The following is a 20,024-nucleotide window of genomic DNA, read 5'->3' as shown; positions in this document are numbered from 1 at the left end:
AAATTGGAAAAGACAAAGTCAAACTATCTCTGTTTTAGCTTAGAAAACCCTAAAGACTCCTAGATTTAATCAATGAAATCAGTAAAAGTCTCATGTTACAAAATCAATGTACACAAATCAGAAGCACTAGTAAACATCAAGAATGACCAAGGTGAGAATCTAATCAAGAACCTAATCCCTTTTACAACAGCTGCAACAACAACAACAACAACAACAACAACAACAACCACCTAGGAATATACTTAACCAAGGAGGTGAAAGATCTCTAAAAGGAGAATTAGAAAGCACTGCTGAAGGAAATCATAGATGACACAAACAAATGGAAATATGCCCTATGTTCATAGATTAGAAGAATCAATATAGTGAAAATGATCATATTAACCAAAGCAATCTACAGATTCCATGCAATTCCTATTAACATACCACTGTCATTCTTCACAGAATTAGAGAAAGTACCCCTAAAATTCACAGGGAATCAAAAACAAGCCTGAATAGCCAAAGCAATCCCAAGCAAAAAGAACGAAGCCAGAGACATCACATTACCAGATCTAAAACCATATGACAAGGCTAAAGTAACCAAAACAGCATGGTACTTGTATAAAAGTACATACGTAGACCAATGGAACAGAATAGAGAACCTAGAAATAAAGCCAAATATGTATAACCAACTGACCTTTCACAAAGCGTACAAAGACATAAACTGGGCAAAGAACACCCTATTCAATAAATGGTGTTGGGAAAATTGAATAGCCACATGTAGAAGAATGAAACTGGATCCCTATCTCTCACCATATATAAAAATTAACTCAAGATGGATTAGGCCTAACATGTGGCTCACATCTGTAATCCCGGGACTTTGGGAGGCCAAGGCATGAGAATGACTTGAGCCCAGAAGTTTGAGACCAGCCTGGGCAACATAATGAGACCTCATCTCTACCAAAAAAAAAATATATATATATATATATAAAATATGTATATATATATAAAATATGTATATATATATAATATGTATGTGTGTATGTATATGTGTGTGTGTGTGTATATATATATATATATATATATATATATATATGAGAAACTACCTACTGAGGTACAATGTGTACTACTCAGGTGATGGGCGCACTAAAATCCCAGATTTCACCACCATACAATTCATCCATTTAACCAAAAACCAAAATATATATATGTGTGTGTGTGTGTGTATATATATATATATATATATATATACACACACATATATATATATATTTTTTTTTTGAGACAGAGTCTCGCTCTGTCACCCAGGCTGGAGTGCAGTGACACGGAGGCCAAGGTGGGAGAATCATCTGAGGTCGGGAGTTCAAGACCAGCCTGACCAACATGGAGAAACCTTGTCTTACTAAAAATACAAAATTAGCCAGGCGTGGTGGCAATGCCTTTAATCACAGCTACTCAGGAGGCTGAGGCAGGAGAATAGCTTGAACCCGGGAGGCAGAGGTAGCCATGAGCCGAGATCACGCCATTATACTCCAGCCTGGGCAACAAGAGTGAAACTCTGCCTCAAAAAAAAAGAAAAGAAAAGAAAAGAAAAGCCTTCTGCACAGCAAAAGAAATAATCATCAGAGTAAGAGAACCTACAGAATAGGAGAAAATATTTGCAAACTATGCATCTGACAAAGGACAAACAAATCAGCAAGAAAATGCAAATAATCCCATCAAAAAGTACACAAATGACATGAACAGACATTTTTCAAAAGAAGATGCACAAATGGCCAACAAACATATTTAAAAATGCTCAACAGCACTAATATTCATGGAAATACAAACTAAAACAACAAGGAGATATCACCTTACTCCAGCCAGAATGCTCATTATTAAAAAGTCAAAAAACAATAGATGTTGGTGCAGCTGTGGTGAAAAGGAAATGCTTATACACTGCTGGTGGAAATGTAAATTAGTACAACCTCTATGAAAAACAGTAGACAGATTTCTCAAACAACTAAAATAGAGCTACCATTCAATCCAACAATCCCCTACTGGGTATCTACCCAAAGGAAAATAAATCATTATATCAAAAAAAAACCTGCAAACGTATGTCTATTGCAGCACATTTCACAATTGCGAAGATACGGAATCAACCTAAGTGTCCATCAACCAATGAATGGAATAAATAATATGTGGTATATATATGTCATGGAGTAATTCTCAGCCATAAGAAGAATGAAATAATGTCTTTTGCAGCAACTTGGAAGGGACTGGAGGCCATTATTCTAAATGAACTAACTCAGGAATGGAAAGCCAAATAAAACCACATTCTCACTCATAATAGGGAGTTAAGCTATGGGTGCACAAATGCAGACAGAGTAGTATAATGGACATTGGAGAATCAGAAGTGGGAGAGTGTGGGAGGAGGATGAGGGATGAGAAACTACCTACTGAGGTACAATGTGTACTACTCGGGTGATAGGCACACTAAAATCCCAGACTTCACCACCATACAATTCATCCATTTAACCGAAAACCACTTGTATACCTAAAGCTATGAAATTAAAAAAAAGTTTTCAAAAAGAATAAAACTGTATAAATTTTTTGAAAATTACTTTGGGTTTAGAAAAGTGACCAGTTCATGCTCTGCTGCTTGAACTATAAATTAACACAAACATTCTTGTGAAAAATTAAGAAATATTGATCAAAGGTCTTTTTAAAAAGTTCCTATATTTCAACCAATAATTCTATATTGGAGAATTTATTCAAAGCAAACAGTTTAGGAATGTAGAAAAACATTTATATAAAAAATGTTCTGGGCTGGGCATGATGGCTCATGTCTGTCATACTAATGATTTGGGAGGCCAATTTTACAGAAGGAATGCTTGAGGTTGGGAATTGGAGATCATTCTGAGCAACACAGTGATACCCCGTCTCTACAAAACACTTAAAAAAGTTAGCCAAGCATGACAATGTGCACCTGGAGTCCCAACTACTTAGGACGCCGAGGCAGGAGGATGGAGTTCAAGGCTGCAGGGAGGTATGATCACACCAGTGAACTCCAGTCCCAGGCACAGAGACCCTGTGTCTACAAATAATAGTAACGATAAAAGATGTTGCTTACATCATTAATTATAAATACAAGATAATTTTAAAACCCAAATTACAATTTGTTAAATGAATAACAAGATTTTATATGGTGGACTTCTATATGGCCATTTAGATTGCAAAGAATATATATTTATTTATTAGAAGAGTTCACAGTTAATAATTTGTTTTATTATTTCCAAGAATTTCATATTCCACAAGACCAAAAAGGTTTCTCCCCCATTAATCTGCAGAAGGTAAGTCAGCAATTACAAAAATTCTGATATATTGTCTTTAGTATAAATATTTCTTTAGAACTAGAACATCATACCTCAAATCGCACAGCTCTTTCTCCCATTCAATTTTTTGAAGTTCTAACTGTAATTTTGTCTTTTTTGTTTCAGATAGCTCATTTTGTAGTACACTGACCATATTTTCCATTTGTTTAAGTTTTACTGTAAGTTGGTCACAGTGATTATTCTTAAGTTTCAGTAAGTGTTCACACAAACAAAATGTGTCTTGGATTCTTGATAGGCTAGCAGAATCTGTGTCAGGGAGAAAAGGTAGAAATAAAATATATGAGTACTTTTAGGTGTTAAAAAACTGTGCATTTTTAACATTGTCTCCTTCATACATTGAACAAATATGCACTGAGTGCCTACAAAGTGGGAGACATTCTACTAAGCTCTGCAGATAAAACAGATAAGACCTCTACTCTCATTTAGCCTTAAGTGAAGTGAGGAACAAACACAACAAAAATGACAATTATAAATTCAGATATATGGTGTAAGAAAACAGAGTTCTATGATCACACAGAAGAATTTGATCTATAATGGGCCCAGGGAAGATTTCCCTGAGGAAGAGATGGCTACACTGAGAAATGAAGGGTAAGAAGGAAGCAGTTAAGCAAAGGGGTAGAAAAGCATTCTTGCCAGTCGACAGCAGGTGCTGAAGCTCTGCTGGAATCTGCTTCTGGCCACAATGGACAGCAAGTACTGATTTACCTTCTTGCCTGAAACAACCAAAAAGAAAACAGACAAAATATATTATACAATGATTTACCAGGCAGTGGACTTCAGGTAATGAAGACAATGATCCCCGTAAGACAGGAAACAAAGGAAATTCATCCAACACTCCAGCTCCCTGCCTTCACGGAGTTTCCAGGCTACCGCATGGAGAGAAAAAACTGACATAGAGTCCACCAGATTCCCTGAGATGAGATGATGAAGCTGAGAGTCTGGTAAAGCCAAGGCAGACAGAGATCACGAAACAGAACACCGGAAAGGAGACAGAGTACAGGGAAAGAACACTGAAGATTTGCAAAAATACCTCCTGGGTATCTAGCAGAGTAACAAACAGCACATGTGTGCCAGAAAACCGCCCCAGATCAAGGGGAAAAAAACATCTAAAAAACACTGGAAAGAAACATGTCTGGTGTTCACGATGTGCCAAAAACAGTGTCCCTTCCCATGAGTGATGCTGGGAAAACTCAGACTTCACATGGCAATGAATAGAGTCATCACAAAGATCTTGCCCCAGGAGCAGGAAATTAGACCAAATCATAAAAGCAAGATCAGAAAGATCAAGCTGTTCATATGGAACTCAACTGTATATTAAAATTAAGCTCAAGCAGACAGGCAGAGGCATGGAAGATTTTTTTTTTTTTTTTTTTTTTTTTTTTTTTTTTTTTTTTTGAGACGGAGTCTCGCTCTGTCGCCCAGGCTGGACTGCAGTGGCTTGATCTCGGCTCACTGCAAGCTCCGCCTCCCGGGTTCACGCCATTCTCCTGCCTCAGGCTCCCGAATAGCTGGGACTACAGGCGCCTGCCACCGCGCCCGGCTAATTTTTTTTGTATTTTTAGTAGAGATGGTGTTTCACCGTGTTAGCCAGGATGGTCTCGATCTCCTGACCTCGTGATCCGCCCACCTCGGCCTCCCAAAGTGCTGGGATTACAGGCTTGAGCCACCGCGCCCGGCCGGAAGATTTTTCTTTAAAGCAAACTGCACTTGCAGAGATTCAAATTACAATGTCAGGAATGAAAGCTAAAATGGATGGAAGTGAACACAGATTAGACATCACCAAAGAGAAGGTTCATAAATTTGAGACATCAGTCAACTATGAGAAAACTTCAAGCAGGAATAAGTCCCCGAAGAGGGAAAAAGAGAGACAGAAAAATAAAAAAAGAATGGCCAAAACTTTCTAAATGTAAAGAAAACTATAATCCTACAAATCCAGAAGTATCTGGCTGGGAGAGAGGAAATGAAAGTATACTATTCCAATTTTCTTTTTTAAAAAATTTCAATAGCTTTTGGGTTAACAGGTGGTCCTTGGTTACATGAATAAGTTCTTTAGTGGTGGTTTCTGAGATTTTGGTGCACCCATCACCCAAGCAGCATACACTGGATCCAATCCGTAGTCTTTTATCCCTCACCCCCCTCCCACTCTTTCCCCACAAGTCCCCAACCTGTATCATTTTTATGCCCCTGCATCCTCATAGCATAGCTCCCACTTACAAGTGAGAACATACAATGTTTGGGTTTTCATTCATAATTTTCTTATGCCATATATGATATGCCATAATATTTTTTGAAGATGGACTGTGATGTTAAAATCATATACTATAAATTGTAGTGCAACTGCTAAGATAGAAAAAAATAGTTATCGGTAATAAGCCATAAAAGGGAGATAAAAATAAATCATAAAAATTACTGGACTAACTGAGAAGAAAGTAGAAAAAGAAGAGAACAAAGAACTGGGGGGACCAATGGAAATCAAACAGCTTGATGACAGACAAATTTCACTGTATCAATAAGCACATTATAAATGGAACTGGCCTAAAAGTCTCAATTAAAAGGCAGATTGTCACACTGGATAAAAGGGCAAGAACCTACTCCATGCTTCCTAATAAAAAAAGCACTTTAAATGTAAAAACATAAATTGTTCAAAAGAATGGAAAAAGATATACCAGGCTAAGAGTTGACAAAAGAAGCCTGAGAAGAAATGGCTATGTTAATACCAAAGTAGATTTCACACCAAAAAAAAAAAAAAAAAAAAAAAAAATTACCAGCTATAAACAGTCATTTCCTAATGACTTTTAAAAGTTCAGTTAATCGGCTGGGCGCGGTGGCTCATGCCTGTAATCCTAGCACTTTGGGAGGCGAGGCAGGTGGATCACGAGGTCAGGAGATTGAGACCATCCTGGCTAACATGGTGAAACCCCGTCTCTACTAAAAATACCAAAAAAAAAAAAAAAAAAAAAAATTCAGTTAATCAAGAACGTGTAATCTCAAATGTTTGTGCACCTAATAACAGCTTCAAAATATATGAGGCAAAAATCAATAGACGAAATAGACAAATTCACAAGTACATCTGAGATTTGAATATCACTTACTCAATAAGTGATAAAACAAGGGAGCAGCAAATCAGCAAGAATGGAGCACACTTGAACAACACCATGCTTCTCAAGTACCCAGTGAGCACTTACCAAACAGACCACATTCTAGGTTCTGCAATCAATCTTTTTTTTTTTTTTTTTTTTTTTGAGACGGAGTCTCGCTCTGTCACCCAGGCTGGAGTGCAGTGGCGGGATCTCGGCTCACTGCAAGCTCCGCCTCCTGGGTTCACGCCATTCTCCTGCCTCAGCCTGCCACCACGCCCTGCTAATTTTTTGTATTTTTAGTAGAGACAGAGTTTCACCGTATTGGTCAGGATGGTCTCGATCTCCTGACCTCGTGATCCATCCGCCTCAGCCTCCCAAAGTGCTGGGATTACAGGCGTGAGCCACTGCACCCGGCCTGCAATCAATCTTAATGAAAGAATTAAGTCAGAAAGATTTAAGTCATACAAAGTATGTTCCCTGACCACATGGCAATCAAGTCACAAATTAGTAATAAAATATCTCATCAAAATATTCAAATATTTTAAAACAAAGTAATACACATCTAAATAACCCTAAGTCAAAAACACGATGCAAAGAGAAATTAGAGAGTATTTTGAACTGAATGAAAATGAAAATACTACATATCAGGATTTGTGGAACACAGCTACAACAGTACTTAAAATTTTTTAGCACTTAATGTCTATATTAGAAGACTCTCAAGTCAATGGTCTTGACTTTTATCTTAAGAAACTAAAATAAGAGAAGAAACTGAAAAAGAAGAAGAACAAATTAAACTCAAAGCAAGCAGAGGAAATGATACAATAAGCATCTGGTATGGTCTGACATTTGCATCCTCCCAGAACTCATATGCTGAAACTTAATCACAGAGGTGATGTTATCAGAAGGTGGGGCTTTGTGGAGGTAATGAGCTCATGGGAGCCAAGCCCTCATTAATGGGATTAGTGCCCTTATATATATAGACCCCAGAGGGCTCATTCACCTGTTCTGCCATGTGAGGACACAGGGGGAAAAAAGAGATCTATGAACCAGGAATTGGTCCCTCACCAGACACCAAATCTGCCAGCACCTAGATCTTGGACTTTTGTGAGAAATCTATTTCTGTTGTTTATAAGCTACCCAGTCTATGGTATTTTGTTATAGCAGGCCGAACAGACCAAAACATCAAAGATGAAACCAATAAAATGGAAAAACAATAGGAAAAAAATCAATAAAACCACACACTTTGAGGAGGTCAATAAAAGTGATAAAACTCTAGCCAGGTTGATCATAAAAAAGAAGATGCAAATTACTAATTTCAGAAACATAGTAATATGACATTTTTATAGATTCTACAGATACTGTTCAGAGACCGCTGAGACACTGGGGAAATGCGGTGGTAGAACCTACGCCGACCTAGCGGCTGTAAAGCTCAGGCTCTGCCTTGGAGCTGGAGTGCTTCTGGCGGATCTTACTGCTGGCACAGCTCCAAGGCTCGTCTTGACTCCCTTCTGGCCTGAGAGAGTCCTATTTCTGAATAGACTTTTGCTGGTAATTGATGCAAAAATGACTGGAGTTGCTGGACGTGGTGGCTCACGCTTGTAATCCCAGCACTTTGGGAGGCTGAGGCGGAGGATCGCTTGAGGCTAGGAGTTCGAGACCAGCCTGAGCGACATAGCGAGACCCTGTCCTTACAAAAAATGAAAATTTAAAAAAAAATCGCCCGAGATTTTCTACATTATTAGCAGATGTCAGCTGCGAATTTGGAGTTTGTTTGGAGGTTCTTGCCCACCTGAGTATTCACCTCTATCACATGTATGTTTATGACAAGTTAACTTTTTCTCCCTTAAGTACACTTTGAACTACACTTGAACGTTTTCTCAGAAAATGAGATAAAAAAGAGCTTCCTGTATATCTTAGTTCTGGTCCTTGGAATCACGGAATAAATCTAAATGCTCATCGTTCATGATTGAAGATAGCTCCCGAGTGCAATGTGTTCATGGTGAGGCCTGTGTGTTGGAAAACCCTGGAATGAAGTTTTCTGCTCTCCTGACCGTAGTCTGGCTACTTACTAGTGGTAGCAGGTTAATTTACTGTTGGGAAACCTTAGTCAACTATTTATAAGAGAAGTGGAACGTTCCGGCCGGGCGTCGTGGCTCACGGCTGTAATCCCAGCACTTTGGGAGGCCAAGGCGGGCGGATCACAAGGTCAAGAAATCGAGACCATCCTGGCCAACATGGTGAAACCCCGTCTCTCTACTAATACAAAAAAAAAAAAAAAAGTTAGCTGGGCATGGTAGCGCCTGCGGGTAGTCCCAGCTACTCGGGGCACTAAGGCAGGAGAATCGCTTGAACCTGGGAGGCTGAGGTTGCAGTGAGCTGAGATCGCGCCACTGCACTCCAGCCTGGCAACAGAGCGACTGCGTCTAAAAAAAAAAAAAAAAAAAAAAAAAAAAAAAAAAAAAGATTCTACAGATACTAAAAGAATAGAAATATAATAAGGTAAGCTTTATGTGACTAAACATGACACCTTTGATAAAATGGACACTTTCCTTGAAAAACAAAAATTACCAAGGTCCAATTTAAGAAGGAATAACATGAACTGTCCTATATCTCTAAAAGAAAGCATAAGTAAAGCCTTCCTAGAAAGAAAACTCCAGGCCCAGATAGCTATGCTGGTGAATTCTACCAAATATTTAAGAAGCAATTTAACAATTTTACATGACCTCTCCCCCGCCCTCAAAAAAAAATAGAGGAGAAATACAACTCATTCTGTCACTCTAGCATTACCCTGAACCAAAATCTGACAATGATATTACAAAAAGAGAAAACTCCCTCATGAACATGGACGTAAAAACGTAACCAGTTTCTCAAGAAACCAAGATATCCTCCTTTAGGTGAGTGAACGACTTCTGGTACAGCCATGCGATAATGAGCTATCATGCCATGAGAAGACATGAAGGAACCACAAAGGCATATTACCAAGTGAAAGATGCCAGTCTAAAGGCTACACGCTGTCTGATACCAACTAAATGACATTTTGGAAAAGGCAAAACTATAGACACAGTAAAAAAAGTCAGTGGTTGCCAAGAGTTGGGGAGGGAAGGTGGGAAAAGATGAACAGATGAAGCACAAAGGAGTTTTAAAGCTCTGAAATTACTTTGGATAATACTACAATGATAAATACACGTCCTTATACTTTTGTCCAAATTCACAGAATATAAGACACCGAGAATGAACCCTAATATAAACTATGGACTTTCGGTGATTAGGATTATCAATTCAGGAACATCAATGAGATCAAGTGTAGCACTCTGGTGAGGATATTGATAATTGTGGAGGCTATGCACGTGTGGGGGCAGGGAGTACAGGGATAATCTCTGTGCCTTACTTTCAATTTTGCTGTGAAGCTAAAACTACTCTAAAAAATAGTCTTTTAAAACGCTCTAAATAAAGCTTTGGCAAATCAAATCCAATGATACATTAGAAGGATAATACATCATAAACAAGCGGGGTTTATCCCTAAATACACGGTTTGTTTGACATTAAAATATAAGTATTCACCACATTAAAAAACTAAAAGAGAAGAACCATATGATCATCTCAGTAGATAGAGGCATTTGATAAAATACAACATTCATTCCTGATTTTAAAAAAAAAAATCCCTCTCAGTAACCAAATACAAGGGAACGCCATCAGCATGATAAAGAGCATCTCTGATAAACCTACAACTAACATGTGTCATGATGAAAAACTGAATGCTTTCCCTGTAAGATCAGGAACAATACAGGAATGTCTCCTTTCACTATTTTAGTCAGCATTGCACTGATGCCAGTGCAGTTAGGAAAGAAAAGGAAATAAAAGCTACCTGAGTTGAAAAGAAGAAGTAAAACTGTCTTTATTCACAATCATGATCACATAATAGGGATGGGTAAAATCCAACCTGCGGGGCAGCTTCTTATTTTTGCAAATAAAGTTTTAATGGAATGCAGCTGTGTTTTTTAACATATGTATTGTCTATGGCTGGTCTCATACTACAATGGCAGAGTTGATTGGCTGTGACAGAGACCATTTTGTCACAAGTTTAAAATATTTACTATGTTTAGTAAGATAACAGTTTGAAAATGAAAAGGTTTGACTATCTTTGGTGTATGTAAAAAAGCTGATTGAATCGAATCTCAATTTTAAATGTTCATAAGCTACCCAGATTGGAAAAGACAGTTCACAGGTGGCAAATAAGCATATACAAGACGCTCAACATTATTAGTCCTTAGGGTAATGCACATTAAAACCATAATGATATGCATAATACACATCCATCAGAATGGCTAAAATTTCAAAATTTAAAAACAGCAATAATAAGAGCTTGTGATGATACAGAACAACAAGAAATGTCGTATACCTCTGGCTGGAATGCAAAATCAATACAAATACTTTGGAAAACAATTTAGCAGTTTCTTAATAAAGAAAGACAAAGGGACAAGAAGAGACTTTTATGGATGATGAACATGTTAACTCTCTTGATTATGGTGGTTTCAAATGTGCACACGATTGTATATTTTATATACGTGCAGTCTATCATATATCAGTTATACCTCACTGAAGCTATCAGTGCTGGAACAAACATATAAGACACAGAGTGGGACACAGGGAAAGAGAAGAGTAAAAGCGATGCAGGATAAAGCTAGAGGATTCAGATCTCTAACCTTATAGCAATAAGAAGTAGTAGCTGAGTTATAAGCAAAGGAGTAACATGATCAGATCCAAATTTTTAAAAATTTATCATTATGATTGCAGAGTAGACCATGGTTTTAGGAGGTGGGGTATTTGGGAAAACAGTTTTAAGATTCCTAAGATTCTCGCAGCATTCCAGGTGGAGAAAAAAATGGTAACCTGACACTGGGGGAAGGAATAGGAGAGAAAGAGTCAACAAAAAGACTGGGAATGCCACTCACACTGAGAAAAGTACAGTGGAGTTATCATAGCTCTTTGGTGTAGAGGATAAGTTAGTTCTCTATTTTAACACTGAGCGTATTTCTGAGATGAGCTTCACTATCACACGTCAGTTCTCAGCAATGTATACACACATTACTGCAGGATACATCAAAAGGCCTTGCATTTATGCAGTGGTCCTACCTTTATACTCCATTCTAAGTTGTTCAATCAGCAACATAAAATTCTCATAAACAGAGTGAGACAATTCACAATCCTCTGAGGCTATTTCAGATGGCTCCATTGAGTCAGCAAAGTCAGCCTCAGGATATATTTGGTTTTTGACCTATAAGATAAATAATAATGTTTCAAAATGTCCTCGAAAGATTTATAGCATATACTAAAGGTACAGAAGCGGTATTTCTCCATTTTTTTTGTATGAGCAAAAATACAGGTACTTCTTAAAGCAACAGATTGTTCTTAAAAGGTACCATTATCAACGGTTACTGTTTCTTCATCACTTTTTCTAAGCAAACAGCCTTACAACAAAACATCTTGTTTTTTTCATTTTTACCTTTTAGAACTTGTTTTTTAAAAACAATATTTTAGATCATTTCCTTTTTTACAGTACCTCGTTCTTTTCATTAGATGTTTTATCTGCAGGCCTGAAAAAAAAACAAACAATTCCTTTTAGAAAAACAGCAAAGATGTAAAATACAAAGAATATCTAACACTACTGTTTTATCATATAAAATGTCTGCATTTGTGTTACTTCTATTCATCAAGTGTATAGGTAATTTTTTTACAGGTAATGTAAAATGCAGTAATTTTCTACAACGGACATTAAACTATAAACAGAAACAGCAACATTAAGGGATAAAGAAATTTACTACTACTAATATAATTACAAAGAATTAAATTTAGGTCAAGATTTCTCATAGTAAAACCAAAAGAAAAAAACATGTTACCTGCATTATGTGATAAAAATAAATATACCAGGGTCTTCTCATTGTTGTTCTTTTCAATAAAAACAAGCTTTTACGGGCACTAAAACCTATTTGGAAAATATTACTCACATTCTTATATAAGGGAAACCCTTTTTTAATGATGATATTAGTAAGCTTTTTCTGGACTTACTATGCAGGTACTGTGCATCATTCTGAGCACTGTCCATGTGTCAAACTCATATAATCCTCATAACAATTCTGTGAGGTCAGTAACATATTAAGAATTTTATAAAGAAAGAAAATAGGCACAGAAGGGCCAAGTGACTGTCCTCAGCCCATACAGCTGGTCAGTAGCAGACCCAGAACTCAAACCCAAGAATTCTGCCTCAAAAACATGTGCTTCATGATATGCTGTGAAGGTAACATTTATTTTCAAGTGTTTTAAAGAGAGATGATAGCAGATGAACCCACATTGTCATTCCATTTCTGACTACAACTATAAATAATGTCAGAATCTTGCAATTTTTTTCTAATAAAAAAACTTTATACAGAGGCAAGTTTAGAAACCTACTTTCAAAAAACTAAAAAGTATTTTTAATGAAATCCATCAACAGGTATTCACTCATGTATTCACCCATTCATTCACGCGTTCAACAAATAAATACTCATTGAGCACACAATACATGCTGATGGCAATGTTGGTCCAGGGAAACATGGTTTTGATACTTCAGAACTTTATAATCCATTGTAGGTCAACTTGATTAAATATTTTTTAAAAAAACTTTATAGGCCAGGTGCAGTGGCTCACGCCTGTAATCTCAGCACTTTGGGAGGCCGAGGTGGATGGATCACGAGGTCAGGAGTTCAAGACCAGCTTTCCCAAGATGATGAAACCCCGTCTCTACTAAAAATACAAAAATTAGCTGGGCACGGTGGCGGGCGCCTGTAATCCCAGCTACTCAGGAGGCTGAGACAGGAGAATCGCTTGAACCTGGGAAGTGGAGGTTGCAGTGAGCTAAGATTGTGCCACTGCACTCTAGCCTGGGTGAAAGAGCAAGACTCTGTCTCAAAAAAAAAAAAAAAAAAAAAAACACTTTATAATCCAGAAGTAATAATCTGATAGATTGTCAACAGTTAGCTTTTCTAAAGTACTTAAACAAAACCCTCCCCTTCTCCCCAGAATCTAAACAACTATAAAGTTGATACTCCTGACATTTTAGAGTACCTCAGCAGATCATACCTATTCATCAGGGATGTTTAAATTCTATTCAGTATGGCCTAAGTGTTTGCATGTTTATTATTTCACAATTAAAAACAATCTGCATATGATAATTTAAATTTTAGGTCACCATTCACAGGTTCAGTTATGCTAATATGTTACATTTCTGAACCAATGCTGAAGGAACAAACTCTTACCATAAAACTCTACATGAATAAACACTTTAAGGACAATTAGTTTGCTAAAAACCTACAAAAGATAATGAACCGAGCTTTCAAACACTTAGACATACAAAATTAAATCTCATAAACATGTTATCCTTGTCCCTATCATTCCCAGCAGCATACAAACACACTCTAAAAGCTTCTATTTTGAAATAAAAAAGAAAGAAAATTCCCTTGAATCCCACATTCTTCTTCAGTTATCACTCATTTCTCTGTTGCCTTTCCCAATAACGGTTCCCTCAAGGGGTATCTATGCTTATCCACTACAGTCAGGATTCCACAGCAATTATTTATTGAAACTGCTCCTTGTCAAAGTTACCAGCCCTCATCATAATCAGTCTTTCAGCATTGATATAGTTGAGTATTCTCTAGCTTTGGCAGACTACACTATTTTCTATTTCCAGAAAAAGTAACCACTGGGAATATTCCTTCTCAGAGAAATAAAGAACTTATACATTTTAACTTCTTTCAACCTCATCTATTTCACTTAAACTGCTGTCATCATCTCCTTGTAGCAGACCACAAGTTACTAAATTAGCCTTCTCAAACACTGGCGTAATCAGAGATTATTTTGAGGTACATTTTTTATTTTCATTTTTCTTTACTTCCTTCATATGTAATGCAGAACCACAACTTTAAAAAATCTACAAAAAGCCAATGTTTTATAATAATTCTACTGATAACAAATAAAAAAATTTTGTAAAATTCCAACTCTTCCCCATCTCAATTCATTAATTCAAAAAACACAGTTATGAATTATCAACAACATATAAAGAAATATATATTTCCTGCCTCAAAAACCAGGTAATATGCAATTATGATACAATGTGTAGTTTCAGAGTTGATATATGGAAAGTTATATTTTAGCACAAGGAAGGTGTTACAGAAGAGGCAAAATATAAGAGGAGCTCACCAGGGAAAAAACAGAGAAAACTACTCCACTTGGAGAATGGAATGACAGCACAAAGATTAGTCCCATGGAGTATAGGTGTTTCCTAGGAACTTGAAAGGAAAAGTGTAAAACACAAAGAAAGTAAGAATGGAAGATGAATGCCACACTAAAAAGCTGGAGTCAGCTGGGTGCGGTGGCTCACACCTGTAATCCCAGCACTTTGGGAGCCTGAGGCGGGCGGATCATGAGGTCAATAGATCGAGACCATCCTGGCCAACATGGTGAAACCCATCTCTACTAAAAATACAAAAATTAGCTGGGCATGGTGGCGCACCTGTAGTCCCAGCTATTCGGGAGGCTGAGGCAGAAGAATCGCTTGAACCCAGGAGCTGGAGGTTGCAGTGAGCTGAGATTGCCACTGCACTCCAGCCTGGTGACAGAGTGAGACTCTGTCACAAAGAAAAAAGAAAAGAAAAAAAAAAACAGCTGGCCGGGCGCGGTGGCTCACGCCTGTAATCCCAGCACTTTGGGAGGCCGAGGCGGGCGGATCATGAGGTCAGGAGATCGAGACCACGGTGAAACCCCGTCTCTACTAAAAATACAAAAAATTAGCCGGGTGCGGTGGCGGGTGCCTGTAGTCCCAGCTACTCGGGAGGCTGGGGCAGGAGAATGACGGGAACCCAGGAGGCGGAGCTTGCAGTGAGCTGAGATGGCGCCACTGCACTCCAGCCTGGGCGACAGAGCGAGACTGCGTCTCAAAAAAAAAAAAAACAAAAAAAACAGTTGGAGTCCACTGCACACAGGCAATGACTCTCACACATGAAACTCATATTTAGATCTGTGCTATGTTTTGGGTTTTGTTTTTAAATATAATAATGTTTAAACAGATTAAACCAAGTTTTAAAAATAACAGGCACATATTACATGAAAGAAATCAAGGAAATGTCTCGGGAAGAAAAAAATCTTAGTGTTAAAATTCCTAAATGTCATTATAGTCATTATATATTGTTCAAAAATAGCAATATTCTGATTAGTTATATGTTTGTTTGAAAATAAAATAATTTGGTAAATTTCCCACATATTTAGTCTAGTACTTAGTCTTAATATAAAAAGGTGGATTTGCCAGCAGAAAACTGTAATTACTTTTTTATGAAGTAAACACACATTATATCACTATCATTGCATGGAAGAGAAAGTGAACAAAAAAAGATTAAGGAATAAAAAAAGAATATCACTATCATATAACTACATACATTAACAAAGAGACAAACATTTCCCACTGGAGATTAGGAGTTTAGCAGAAGTCTCTGAAAATACTAAAAACTGAAACAAAATTAATAATTGCTTTTTGTTTGTTTGTTTGTTTGCTTGTTTTTTAACTATGTAGCGGATTCTTCTGGTTAAGACTAAGCATCAAAAAAAGAGATCTTCCTGAGAGCAATTATTAAACAATTCCTCTTGACCCACACTTCCAAATTAAGTCTATAGTTCTGGAATATGAAATCATTTTCATTTTAAAGATAGTTGATGGAAGGCAACTTTTAAACAGAAAACTGCAGTTTAAAGTTGTCTCAAACTTAGTAGCTACATTTGTAACAAGCAACCACCCACAGCCAGTTGTAAATACAGTCAATCATCAGTGACCATTGGCCTCTCTCACCAACCAATATCAATGTGGGCCACTTGCTTCGGAAAGACAGCCAATTAAACACAAACTCACTCCAATCCACAAGCCTGGGAGTGTTAACCAACCCACAGCAGCCTCACTCAGATAGCCATGTTTCTCCAGATGACGTTAACCCTCTTATGCCGCTGAGAGTCTGCCAATGCTTCAAGTCCGCTCCTCCCGCAACCCTATGTAAGATCAACAGCTGCTCTGTCAGAATACAGAGTGCCTGATGAGCATAGCTCTCTTATAGAAAGCAACACATTCCAACTTGGTCTTTTAACTTCAAATACTGAAGGTTCATAATCAATTGGAAACAATTTTAAGTCCATTAAATTTACCACCCTTATATTTTAATTTTCTTTATAAATTACCAATGAACTATGTAATTCCTTTGATCCATTTTATCATAAGTAAAACTATCATGATTATTAGTAAAAGAATAAATAGTGAGTAACCACAATATTGAGCTTTTCTCTCTAAATGGCAAACTATTAATACAAAGAATGTCGCTTATTACAAAGAGCCAAAAAATCCAAAAACACATATAATTTCCAGGCAAAAGCATTAGAATGAACCCATGTGAAACCTTTCTTTTTCTTTCTTTTTTTTTTTTTTTACCTGAGAATCAATCTAATGTTTAAAACAATACACCGAAGGGTAAACTTCAGTTGCTCATTTAATAAATATTTATTGAGTAGCTACTTATTGCAAGCTAGGCCCTTTTCTAGGCACACAAACATCCTACTCACGGGAGTGAAATAAACACAATAACCATAGATAGATTAGGCAAAATATACAGTGTTAAAGGAGAAAAACTAAAGCAGGAAAATGAAATGTTTACAGGTTTGAGAGGAGGGATAGTGGGAATTCTAGGATGGCCAGAAAAGTCCTTATTGAGAAAGGGGCTTTTAAGTAAAGAACTGAAGGAATGGAAAAAGAAAGCCAGGAGGCTATCTGAGGAAAAGGCATCCCAGACACAGGGAACTGCCCAGTACAGAGGTGTGCCTGGGGTGTTTAAGCAACTGTGATAGATAACGAAGAGCAAGAAGTTTAGTGTAGCTGAAGCACAGCAAAGGGAATAAGAAACAGAAGTTTAAGTGAGAGAGAGAACAGGGCATATTGTGTGTTGCCTTCTAGGTATGAGGAGGAACCCTGACACATACTCAGAGTGAAATGGGAGGCAATCAGATGGATCTGAGCAGAAGAATGACATCATCTGACTTATGTTTTAAGTATGGTCACTGAGTTAAGGATTAATGAAAAGAGGTTTCTTTAAAAAAACAGACCAATTAACAGTCTATTACATGCATCTAGAGAGCAGATGGTGGTGGCTTGGAAATGGAAAATATGACTGGCTTCTGGATATATTCTTCAGGTACTCCTGACAAGATCTGCTGACAGATTAGATGTGAGGTGTCAGAGAGAGAGGGGAGTCAATGACGACACCTTAGTTTCTAGCAGAGCAACTGCAAGAGTTGCCATTAATGCAAGTAGGAAAGACCATGTGAGGGGTAGGTATGAGAAAGAATATCGGTACCCCAATCTTGGACCTGGTAAGTTTGTGATACCCAACAGTTCGTGACCAATCAAACAGAGATGTCAAGTAGGCAGGTTGGTATAGAAGTCTGGAATTAAGGAGAGAGATCTAGGCTGGAGACATGCATTTGGAAATCATTAGCACACACAAGGTAGTAAAAGCCATGAGAAAGAAGATTGAGGACTGAGTCCTGGGACATATCAGTCCTGGGACATATCAATGTGTAAAAGGTGGGATATGAGAAGAAAGCAAAACAGACTATGACAGATGGACTGGAAAGGCAGGAAGAAAAGCCAGGTGAGTGAGTGAGATCCTGAAAGCCAAGTGAAGACACTGTTATGGAGGAGAGAGTTTTCCATTGGGTCCAATATTGCTGACAGGTTAAATAAAATGAGGTCTAAGAAACAATGTCTAGATTTACAAATCAATGGTAAACTTGAGAACAACAATCTTGGAAGAGTGGTGGGAGTGAAAATTACTGGTATCAGCTCAAGAGTGAATGGACAAGAAATCTGAATCCATGAGTATAAACCATTCTTTCAAGGCCAGCATACCTAGGGGCATGACTGTAGATGATCTAATTTTCTTCTTGTTTAGCTGTATTTTTCAATTCTTATATAACTATATGCTATATTTTTACCCTTTAAAAGTTTTTTTAAAATCATATCTATATGGCATTTTTGAAATGCCAGATGAAGGTATTAAATAAAAATTCATTAACTTATAAAACCAAAAGACCTCTTGAACATTTCTAGATTATATAAGCTGATTATCATTTTGCTCATGCTTATACATAAAGACCAAGGAAGACTAAAAGTTTCAGGAGAAGTATTTCTTGCTTGATAAAAATCATCTAACTCTAGAATATTTTATACTCATCAAATATACAAAGTAATAGTCAAAATATGGAATTCTATAACAAGAATAAAAGGGGACAAGTGCAGAAAATAATCTTATTTTGTAAATCAAATTTGTCTAAATTATATGAAGCTACTGTTGAAAAATATGGTGTGTTTCCTACTGAAATACATTATCTTTTAAAAGAAAGGATAATGGCATGCATGTAGGGTACCTTTAAAAAGAGGATTCACTGCATAACAGCACCTTGGTTTTAGCACAAGGATCAACAAATTGGTGCTTGTGGAGCAAATCCAGCCCACTGCCTGTTTTCATAAGGAAATTTCCTTGAAATGCAGCCACACTTATGCCTTTTATAATTCACAAGGCCTAAAATATTTACTAACTGGCTCTTTACAAAAAGAGCTGTCCAATTCTTGGTTCAGTAGAGCTAAGATCCTCTGTTGTATTTTAGTAAGTTTTACCCAGTATATTGAAAAGCTGACACGGAACATGAATCCCCATGTGCAATCCCTTGGCAATATTCAGATTAATTTGAGGATCTGGTATTTCAGCACTCACACATGGACAGCAAAAAACAAAAATTTAATAACTAGAATTCTGTTGCTAACAAGGTACAGTGTCAATGTAGCATGTAGCTTCCTTCCTTTTGTAACTCAGCAGATATTATGAGAATTCCAACAAAACTGGCTTAAGATGTGTCATCAAACTAAAGGCTTTAAATAGACTTTAATTGTGAAATAATCAGTACACTCCTGGTCTAACAACTTCTTTTATTAAAATGAGTGCATGCTACATTATTTTCTGGGTAGGACAATTGTACTATTTCCTTATTGCTAAGGATTTAGACTATCTCCAACTTCTTGATATTACAATGCTATAATAAATATCCTTATACATAAGTATATATGTAACATATATAAATATCCTTAACATAAATATATCATATATACTTAACATTATATATATTTAACCTATTAGCCTATTGTATGTTCCATACTACATGTAATAAATGTCCTTAACACATATGTGTATGTGTTTACACAAGTCATACTTTCCTGTAGGATCTTGTCCCAAAAGTGAAGTTGTTAGGTTAAAGAAGTGACATATTTGAAATTTTGATACATGCTACTAAATTACCCTGCAAAAAGGATTCATCAATTTCATTTAACAAGTGTATGAAAACGCCTTTTTCTTCACATTTGCCAATACTTCCTATTTTTTAAATAAAATATCAATATGATTGGAAAACATGGTGTGTCATTGTTAGTTTGCATTTTTCTGATAACCAAGGAAGGCTGAATATCCTAGTAAAAGTA

General features: G+C 36.9%; 1 protein-coding gene across 7 annotated transcripts in view; it reads right to left on the bottom strand.

Annotated features, from left to right (window-relative positions):
• The window catches only part of LOC107968995 (coiled-coil domain-containing protein 144A), a 93,721-nt gene that overhangs the window by 43,225 nt on the left and 30,472 nt on the right, over positions 1–20,024 (bottom strand). For all 7 annotated transcript variants that reach the window (XM_054670405.2, XM_054670409.2, XM_054670402.2 and 4 more), the window contains exons 7-9: positions 11,991–12,024; positions 11,564–11,705; positions 3,383–3,596 (exon numbers count right to left, since the gene is read on the bottom strand). In XM_054670405.2, coding sequence (XP_054526380.1) covers positions 3,383–3,596; positions 11,564–11,705; positions 11,991–12,024 — 390 coding nt within the window. The remainder of the gene's footprint in view (positions 1–3,382; positions 3,597–11,563; positions 11,706–11,990; positions 12,025–20,024) is intronic.

Source organism: Pan troglodytes, chromosome 19 (assembly GCF_028858775.2).
Source record: "Pan troglodytes isolate AG18354 chromosome 19, NHGRI_mPanTro3-v2.0_pri, whole genome shotgun sequence".
NCBI lineage: Eukaryota > Metazoa > Chordata > Mammalia > Primates > Hominidae > Pan > Pan troglodytes.
This window is presented reverse-complemented; position numbering and strand designations above follow the sequence as displayed.